This window comes from Rosa rugosa, chromosome 7 (genome assembly GCF_958449725.1).
Source record: "Rosa rugosa chromosome 7, drRosRugo1.1, whole genome shotgun sequence".
NCBI lineage: Eukaryota > Viridiplantae > Streptophyta > Magnoliopsida > Rosales > Rosaceae > Rosa > Rosa rugosa.
The window spans coordinates 11,069,651-11,079,294 of NC_084826.1; the positions used below are offsets into that span (position 1 = coordinate 11,069,651).

The 9,644-nt window shown below is 38.1% G+C and overlaps 2 protein-coding genes across 2 annotated transcripts; both read right to left on the reverse strand.

Annotated features, from left to right (window-relative positions):
- Positions 1-1,056: 1,056 nt before the first annotated feature.
- Positions 1,057-5,479, reverse strand: LOC133720755 (pectin acetylesterase 5-like). The gene is made up of 12 exons (XM_062147222.1): positions 5,183-5,479; positions 5,012-5,094; positions 4,778-4,907; positions 4,604-4,683; positions 4,396-4,485; positions 4,038-4,162; positions 3,514-3,574; positions 3,128-3,181; positions 2,953-3,030; positions 2,770-2,875; positions 2,278-2,423; positions 1,057-1,801 (listed from the first exon to the last, which is right to left on the reverse strand). Exons 1-12 carry the CDS (start codon positions 5,418-5,420, stop codon positions 1,679-1,681), a joined length of 1,314 nt encoding a protein of 437 aa, XP_062003206.1. The 5' UTR covers positions 5,421-5,479; the 3' UTR covers positions 1,057-1,678.
- A 141-nt stretch (positions 5,480-5,620) lies between these two features.
- LOC133720754 (dol-P-Glc:Glc(2)Man(9)GlcNAc(2)-PP-Dol alpha-1,2-glucosyltransferase) lies at positions 5,621-8,693 on the reverse strand. Its single transcript, XM_062147221.1, has 8 exons — positions 8,383-8,693; positions 8,194-8,282; positions 7,676-8,012; positions 7,249-7,513; positions 6,931-7,068; positions 6,627-6,831; positions 6,238-6,380; positions 5,621-6,151 (listed from the first exon to the last, which is right to left on the reverse strand). Exons 1-8 carry the CDS (start codon positions 8,470-8,472, stop codon positions 5,892-5,894), a joined length of 1,527 nt encoding a protein of 508 aa, XP_062003205.1. The 5' UTR covers positions 8,473-8,693; the 3' UTR covers positions 5,621-5,891.
- Positions 8,694-9,644: the final 951 nt, after the last annotated feature.

The following is a 9,644-nucleotide window of genomic DNA, read 5'->3' on the forward strand; positions in this document are numbered from 1 at the left end:
TAGAGCAGCAAAGAAAGCTCAAGTACAAATGTACAATACCCCATTTCATTTGAATCAAGAACTGAAAGATTTTTATTTGAATCAAGAACTGAAAGATGAATATTGCAGTTATAACTATTTTCATGGGACATTAACTCATATGCATGTTGGGGTCTGCAGGACTGGCCTTCCACGAACTGCTTGACATCCCACAAGGAAAACCCTTGGATACCATGATGACATTTCCATTATTATTATTTCATTCGAGAGAAGAATATGGAGTTCGACGCTCTGAATAAACACAAATACTGCAAATACAAATTACAGTCTCAAGAAGTGTTGGATGGCTGCAGGTTTTGACATTCATTGTTTCATTCGTACCTTTTATCCCCCATTAGCTTTGTAACATACCCGGTACGCTGCAAATATCTGCTGATTAGTATGTAAAGGTTTGGAGAACCGAAGGGTACATGTTAAACAAAGTTTCCTGGTTTGGTCCAAAAATGTGATACAGAATGAGTAACCCTTGCATGAGTATTAAACTGAGAACGATTGTGAACCCCGAAAGTGGGTCAGTGGTAATGGAATGAGCATCATGCAAACTGTGACTTTCAAATGTCCCTAGTGCAGACCAAGATTTCTCCAACTCTTCTTTTCGTTCTTCCATTATATTACACGGGGAAGAAACCGGAGCGGTTAAGACAAGATTAGGAATTTAGGATGGATTTGTCATGGAAATCCAAACCGAAGAATCTGAGTCCCCCTTCACTTTATAATGTGAATCATACTAGAATCTTAGAACTTAAGTTAGGAAATGGAGCAGTTGATGTAGATCGAGCCCTATGTTTAGTTCAGTTCAATCTAATTAGGTTTCAGTCATACCATTAGTAATTGTTTAATTGGCCCGGTATACATCTAGTGTCTTCAAATGTGTTAGTGCATCCAATCATAGCTGTGCTAGGTTTTATATCCAATATTTTATTGTTATATTTTTCATTTATGATGTAATTTCTACATCCATCTTTTGTAATCTTTTATTATTATTATTATTATTATTATTATTATTAGAGTTAGACATTTTCTATCAGAAATTAAAAACCCATCTGTAGTTGACCAAATAGGTAATTTACACAAAGTAATTCCCATGTGGTGTGGGAAATTATAACTATGCTAAAACCCTTTATTCTGAAAATGGACAAAAGAATCGACTGTTCTGCCCTTGGCTCCAGCCTGGTATTACAAAATTGACCGCTCCACCTGTCGCCTCTATCGGAGAGACGGAGATAGAGTTTCCGGTGATATATAAAGAGCACTAAAATTCAAATAAATAATATAATCAGACATTTGTAGGAGGAGCTTTACAAGCTGCATTGCCTGACCAAAAAGAGTTGAAACAGAGAAGTTGCTACAAATCCAGAATGAGAACAATTCCTTTTCAGGTAATCAAGGTACAGGAGATTCAAAGCAAATGCCATCCATCTGGTTAATACTGACTCTGCAATGTAAAATATACAGAAATGTTTTCTCCTCGGTCTAAAGACGTTATATTAAATATAAACTCTTCTTTTCTACACACCTTTGTTATCAGTATCTACACGCTCTGGACAACGAGGGAATATTTCCACCAGGGTATACTGAGATCGTAGGGGTCTAAACTTGGGAATGGCCAATCATAAGTGGGATGTATTTTCAAGTCCAATCAACCTCGTGAAAATTGAGTGAAATTCATATGATAACAGGTGGGATTGCATGGAAATGGGCAGTCAATTTGCTTTGCAACATTTCGATTAAAGTACCAATCACCCACAGACTCTGCAATTGTCTATCAATGTTCAAATGCATCAGATAACTTTGCGTAAGAAAAAGGACAGAATAATAAATTTTTTTTTTTTCTGGCAAGAGAAAGAATAACAATTAAAGAGCATATTTCAGTGCCATAATACTGAAATAGGGTGTTTAAGCTTTCAGTTGCTGCTGAACATAAAATCACCAGAGATGTATGAGTGTATGACATATCTTATTTTAGAAATAAACTGCTGACCGGTTCCAATTTTTTAGTCATAAAGTTTGTCAGCTTCAAGTTGCTGAACAGAACTCGCATACGAATATATCATAATTATGAGCAAAGCATGGAAGAATAAATCTATGAAAAGCATTGTGAGCTATGGAAACATAAAAGGAGGGAGGAGACTGAGGACTCTCTCTCTCTCTTAATCATATGGAAACACACTACAGGTATGAAGTACTTCCTGGGACAAGATTCTACTTAACAAAAAAAACCTTCATCTAGATCCTCACCTTATGGTTTATTCGTGGAGAACTGGGTGAATGCCATGTCTCTGAAAACCATGTCTGGCAATGAATAAAACATGAATTTATAAAAGTTCCTCCCTCCTTATTTTTCTGGAATTCGTTCAGTGCATTTAGCATAGAACGACGGAAACCTGTATGAAACAAGTTGATAAGTTAGATTGTCACAATATTTTGTTTACAATTATGCTTCATCATACAACCATTACAAATTCCCAATGCATAAATCCTATTTGTCAGTTGAAAGTGCATCTGTTACATGGGTTCGAGAACAGTCAGTCCCACTAAATTTCCGGCTGATTACAATTTGCAGGGCTGTTAATTTTGCTGGTTTATTAATCCACAAAAATGTAGAAATGGGTAGTTGCAATGCTGCTTCAGTTAAAAATTATTAGATGAATGAGAGGGTAGTCATTTAAGAGTGTCATATGACCTGCCTTCGCTACATATGTGGTGATCGTGATATGCATATCCAATTACCTTGCAGTGTTTCAATCTGGCTAGGATTGCAATTATAGATGTTGAGCTTGCACTTTTTCCAGTAGCCATGCGGATCTGATGCTTCAGGTATCAAGATATGTTGTATCTAATGATAAAAGAATAAAGGAATGAGAAATCAAATTCTGATCAAGCAAATGAAAGTTGGGTTCATAGCAAACTTACCTGCCAAAAATCATAAGCTGGGTTGACAAGGAACACTGGAGTGCTAACGTGTTTAATAATTTCTTCGGGAAAGAGACACTGCCACAAAATAGGAGATTACTGGTACGCATCATAGTATCATACTGAGCAGAAAATTAGCGACCTCTCAAATTTGATTGGTGAAACATACACCAACCTTAGCTGGTTCCTTTCTTGCAACACAATCCTTGTGCAAACTTTTTGCTAAATCCTGACAGCATGACAAAACAAGCAAGAGATATCAATAATGAGTCTTGTGCTAAACCTCAGTTCCCATGAAGATACTGTTAAAGGATTATCTAGCAAAACAAAAGAACTTAATTTTCATATGGCTCATCTACATTAAATCAAAGTGGATGAGAAGTCTCATGTACTATCTGTGAGACTCTCAAATAAAAACAAGCAGATGCACCTCTCAAAAATTCAAATATAATTTGACTACTGATAGGCATCCCATATTATCTCCACCAACTACTTCTAGCAAAAGAGTATACAACGGAGTACCAGTAAAGATTACACAAGTCAGTAAGATTAGAGCATAACCTGAAGAACCACAACATCACGATAAAAAGTTCTCATGGTCCGGTTTCGGTTAACATCTTTCCTGAAATGTCAGAAACAGAAAAGAACTGAAAATCTATCTATCTATTTATCTTATGCAATCACTATCCTGAGCACAGAAGATGCGTTACAGATGGAGAGAAGAAAGAAAAAAAAAAAACGAAGGCACATGTTCTTAACAATTAGTTTCTAAAAGCATGCAAAACTTTTGAAAATTCCAACTGTGGCTTGATAGGAAAGCATTTCAAATTGGTTAAAAAAGAAGATAGTATGTGAGAAGTATTCAAAGCATGATAGGTTCCTGAATCCTGATGATTGAATTTAAAAAATAAAAAATCAAGCAACTTCACTACCATCTTATGAAATTTATGATTAAAGAGATATTAGATGAAAAGAATATATGACCCTACAAGAATTCAGACAAATGTATTATCCTAGAAAGATTTCATACTGAATGGTTTAGCAAAAAGATATTGGTGCAAGGCACTAGTACACATAAAACATACTCATCGAGAAAAAAACCTGCATCAGCAAGGCATTTGACAGTTGAATCCCTAGGTAGAAGACCTCGAAAGTCATCACAGTGTATAAGAGTTGCCAACCCACCGGCAGAGCATCCAGAAAGAAGTGCCTGTAAGATTTTCATTTATACATATTAGCCAAACCGGACCACTATTCAATTAAACATGAATGCCTGAAAATTATATATATCGTGGAAGAAAATTGTGAAAGAATCAGCTCATGAAATGAGAGTGAAACACTGACTTGTATTAGTCATAACCATTGGCCCATTATGCATAGAATTTTCTAGACATGCTTTTTAACAACTACACTTTAATTCCTGGTAACCACAGAGATACATACCTGTTTCGCCTTTGACAAGCCAATTGACAAGAGTTCATCCATAAGTGCTTCCCAGATGAGCTGTCCCCTAAAGTAAAGCTTTGATCCATTCTACGAAACAAAAGAACAGGCAATGTTAAATCTAGCAAGTAACTTACTTCCATTAAGTTTCTCCAAAGAAAAAAAAAATCCTTCGGCTAATTTCCATGATCTCCAAACATAAATTTACCTTGGGCTCATTTTCGGGGTGGCCAGCAAAAGACGCGCCATCACAGTACCGTATTTTGACTTTGTTCCAGTTAAAGAAGTCTACAGAATGCTCCAAAAGTAGAACCAGAACACATCAATTAGCTAGTTAGCAACTCCAACATTGACTCAGATTACAACATTAAGCTTTAATTACCAGGATTTTCTAACGGCTGAGAGCTCAAAATCCCGGAAAACTGAACCCTACGATCCATGTACTTGGAAGATCCCAATGCAGTCCTTTTCCGCAAAGAACATGATTCTATTGTATTGCACCAACCTCCACCCTACAACAAAGCATTCACCAATTCTCCGATTCTTAATACTCAAAATACTATTAAAACATGTAAACGAAGTGAAAGAAACTGAATATAAGATTGAATCTCAAAACCTCAATGTGAAGCAGCCAATTTTTGGCTCCGGATCCGAACCCCTTTCGGAAATGGTACCCGGGAGCACTCCCATCTAAGCAAACTGCAATGGAAACAAGAGAGGAAAATGAATTAGGAGGTAGCAATTCGTGCGGAGAGAATCGAAATTGAGGCGGGAGGAGATTGAGTACGGGCGCCTCTGCGTTCGGCGTCGTGCAGCAGAGTCAAGTCGACCAAATCGGCGGCGGTGGTTGGATCGAAGGGGTTGGTGACGGCGGAGTCAGGCTCGTCGCACCAAGAGTTGGAGATGAGAGTGAGAAGGAAGACGATGACGGTGAAGGCGAAGGTGGCGATTGCCCAGTCCTTTCTGGCCCACTTTCTCCACCATACAAGGCTGCGGAGTCTGAGGTTCGCCGTTGACCCCGCCATCACAGTCAAAAGAGACGCTCGGCAATGTCTATTTTTGGCAGGAAATTATAGGCGGTTTATCTAATTGTCAATTTCGGATCGGACCGGGTTGAGTCGATGATAACTAGCAGGCCGGCTCTGGGGATGAGCCATTAAGGGCCCAATGTCTTGGGCCTTTTAAAATTTTAAAGTCCACTATATTAATATGATGAGAGCTTTGCGATGTACTTTGGAGTTGGGCTCGTTTGTGTTGGAAGATCTTCCTCTTTATTTTGATTCATGAACAACTTCTGAGAAACTGGACCAGCATATTAACGATAATAGAGAATTGTGCTATAGGTGATGAATTCTGATAGGGACAGCATCACAGCAATATTATGTGATAAGTAGTAACAAATGTTCCATTTCAAAAAGCTTGTTAGTGTTCTGTTATGTTGAAAATTGTTTCTACAGACCTGAAAAAGCGTTTGGCATCTCTCTTTCTATATCTAGCTACCATATAAACCTCTGTGTTCCGGGTTCATGGGACCAATGGAACGGGCGATACAAGAACATCACCATTGTGAAGGCGTTTACAGTTGTGTACAGAAACCCCATGACCAGCCAACTTTGGTAATCATCAATATGAGAATGTAGTATCAAGAAAAAGAATGGAATAGTATAATATCTAAACTCAATCAGTGGCGCTGGGACCAAAACCGCAGCAGTGGCCAAGAAAAATGCCAGCACCCATATCTTCCTCTGAACCTTCCCTACCAGAGTGAAATAAAAACGCATACTTAGTGAAGAAACATAATCCACTTTGGTGAGATATAATGACTAAAATCTGTATACTAACCCAATCTAGTGATGATGGAAAGCCATGAATAAACATAAAGTGGAACTAGAAGGTACTTCATTGACCAATGAGCTTTGATGACCTTCCGCCAAAGATAAAAGGGATAATGCCGGTTATCCGCTAGAAGATAGGGATGAGCTATGCTGCAACAGCAAATGAACTACATATGAAATAGTAACATAAAACTCACTGCAGGATGTGGAAACAGTATAGGAAAGCTCTTGACATGGGAGAGAATAGATAAATTTCTAGCAAACCTAAAAATAAACAGATAAAAACTGCTTTATCAAACCAGCAGGCCAACTGAATGCCAGTAGTGACAAGGTCTGAGCTAGATCCTCTCATTAAAATCAATAAGCACTGAGCTAACAATATTAAATAGGCCTAACCTGAAAAAATGAATGGAGATGAAGCCAGCAACTAGTGCCAATGTAATTTGAGAGAAACCAAGAGACTTGTTCTTCCAACTTGACCGGGATAACTCTGCAGCTTGACTGAAACTACAGTACGTTGGAGCCGTAGCAAGAACAGAAAACAGACCAAAATACATGATCTGTGCAAAATGTGGAGAAACTGCATGAGCTTCTTTCGCACCTAATAAGATGTGGACACAGTAAGATACAGCAGCAATAAAGGGCAATTCATTTGCTACATAGTTGAAAACAAGGGGGAAAAAAAAAGACAGAAGCTTACCTAGAACAACACTCCCATTCCAACGAACAAAAGCAACAAAGCTTGCAAATACCATAATAAAAGGACTAAAAGAAACCAGAAATTCCAACTTCATGTGCCACAGTTTTTGAAAGATGGCCTTAGTTTCATTGAGAAGACCTGCAATATAATACCACTACAATAAGCACTGAGGAAAGAAAGCATCCATGGCAGGGAATGAAAAACTGGTTTAAAAAGCAAAAATTGGAGTTGGTCTATTATATCAACTGGGATAACCAATTAACATAAACTCATGACATCAAACTTAATCAAAGTTCACTAGACAAGTGAAGACAAAACCTGATGTGCAACTTTGAGAAGAAACACTTGAAGTCAGCATTGAATGTATCTCAGTATCTGCTGAACTGCTGACCTTCCGTTTCCTCAAGTTTGAAACACTGTTTTTAGGAATTGACCTACTATTCTTCCTAACTGAGAAGTCAGTGTCATCAACACCTATCCTATCTCTTTGACCAGCCAAAGTAATATTTATAACCTCACTGCAACACACAAAAAGTATCCATACAATATTCGTTTGCCGAATAACGACTGCCAGGGCACCAAGCTGCATCAACAACATACAAACTAAGTCACCGTTGAAACGGACAAAACATTTAGATGTAACATAACAAGTCCATTAAGGTGATGCTTAGTTGTTCAGAATCATATCATTATGTTCAAACAATTATACAGTGACTAATGGAAGAGACTTGAGATAACGGCTTACCAATGCACTGAACCAGTATCTCTTCTTCAAACACGCAAGATACATAGCAAGCACTGCAGCAAGTGATGCAACATCTGTATAATAGAGAAACGTGAAGAACCAATGGAGAGGAAACATAGCTAGAACTACTGCAATAAGAGTTGCTTTTCTTTCATCAAGATTTGGTCTCAAATGTCTGATTATCTCATATACAAGAACACTGCAAACCACTGCCAAAACACCATTCGAGGAGCGAAGAATCGCGGTGGAGCAGCCTTCAGAAAACGAAGAGGCTGCTTTTACGAAAGACGTGCCTGGAAACAACAAACAAGCAACATGGGCTAGTGAAAGATAGTACCTGCAAAGGTTCAAAAGTGCAAACATTTCAATCTTGGCTAATGCAACATCATCCTCAAGTTCTCAATCAATCATACCAAAACAAACAAATTTGCTAAAACTAATCAACATCCATGTCTTATCTTCCAATTAGAACAACACTAAGTTTCAAAAGAATCACGATATGCTAGAGAACAACATACAGGCCAGGAGGAGTTGTGATCATGGGATCCCAGCTTCTGAAATTGCCTTTGCAGTACTGTTGAGCCTGAGGCACATGGAAAATCTCATCCTACACATTAAGGGTGCGTAAATTTGTCAACAAAATCACATATATCCAAAACTTTGAAACTATTAGCATTCTCATTGAATTAATAAAAGGGGCTTTTTACCATGTAAGGTTCAGGAACAATGTGATTGACAAGGATTGAGATGGGAACTACCCACAAGCTCACAATTGTTGCCACAGCTATCCTACCCATCTTATCTCTGTAAACTGTAAAAGCCGAATCAAATCCTAAGGCTGTGATATTGGCTCCATGGATTCAGCGACGGCAAAATGTGCCCCACAACATCTCCGGCTGCGAATTTCGAATTGTGAATTTCTGAGTTGATCAGCAGAAGTAAACTTACTTAGGCGCGAGTCCTCCCTCTCTGCAAACTCTGTAGACTTGTCCAGTTTCTTAATATTGACTCTGCTTTCGGTTTAGTGCATATGGCCCCGTTCATGGTCACCTACTGACCAAATATTATTTGGTCAGTCACCGTTCGATTGAGATCGGACGGTTGACAGCTCTCATCTCAGATTTCATCACTTAGCTGTCAATCATCCGATGTCAATCGTACCGTAGGCTGTACAAAATATTGGTTGCGTACCGTAGGCTGTACAAAAGCCTTGTATTTGGTACTCCTTTTTTCTTTTTACCTTCTTTTTTTCTTTTCTTTTTTTTTCTGCGATCGAATGAAGGATTTTTATTCAAAAAGAAATATATTATAAATAAAAGACCCAAAACGGGTCCAAAGAAACAAACCCAACAAAACAAACCCAAATAGCCCTACAAGCTCCAACCAAGATGCAGATCTGCCAGAAGAAGGATGGCATAGTGACGTGGCTGCCACCAGCCAAACCTAATGGTGGCACAAAAACGTCACCAGATCGGCTGGCGAAAATTTAGAATCCAACCAAATCAATCTCGTGCGAGAACAGTAGCATAGAACCATCCAAAGATCTCCACAACCCAAATCTCTAAGCCATACAAAACATCCTTAGATACCAAGTTACCAACACAGGAACCAGAATAGAAGAAGAAAAGAGGCGATCCACAGAGGGATTAAAGGGACAGATATCAGAAGACTATGCAGTCGCTTGATGCACTACTGTATTCATTAGATTTACGTGCGGTAATTTGGTGTGAAGGTCCTAAAACTCTATTAGACTCTATATTACTTACTTTTCATTTTCCTTTTCTTCTTTTTTTGGTTTTTTAAAAGAACTACATAATTATGTACATCAGATACATAAGTAATTTTAAGCTTACAAATCATATTCATCTGCTCAGATAATTGTTTTCTCAATTGGGCTTAATCGAGTCAAGCATACCAAATTGACTTGTTCTTTTTAGAGTAAACTAGTAAAGCACAATCAAGCTAAATA

Bases quoted from the DNA above. Each gene is read 5' to 3' on its own strand.
- LOC133720755 (XM_062147222.1), bottom strand. From the start codon at position 5,420: ATGGCGGGGTCAACGGCGAACCTCAGACTCCGCAGCCTTGTATGGTGG. The intron at 3,575-4,037 runs GTATGTTTTATG...CTGACATTTCAG, and splicing joins GCAGGTTTTTTTCTCGATGA to GAAAGATGTTAACCGAAACC. The intron at 2,424-2,769 runs GTAATTGGATAT...TGTTTCATACAG, and splicing joins CCAGATTGAAACACTGCAAG to GTTTCCGTCGTTCTATGCTA.
- LOC133720754 (XM_062147221.1), bottom strand. From the start codon at position 8,472: ATGGGTAGGATAGCTGTGGCAACAATTGTGAGCTTGTGGGTAGTTCCC. The intron at 8,013-8,193 runs GTATGTTGTTCT...GAACCTTTGCAG, and splicing joins ATCACAACTCCTCCTGGCCT to GTACTATCTTTCACTAGCCC. The intron at 7,514-7,675 runs GTAAGCCGTTAT...TTGTTGATGCAG, and splicing joins GATACTGGTTCAGTGCATTG to CTTGGTGCCCTGGCAGTCGT.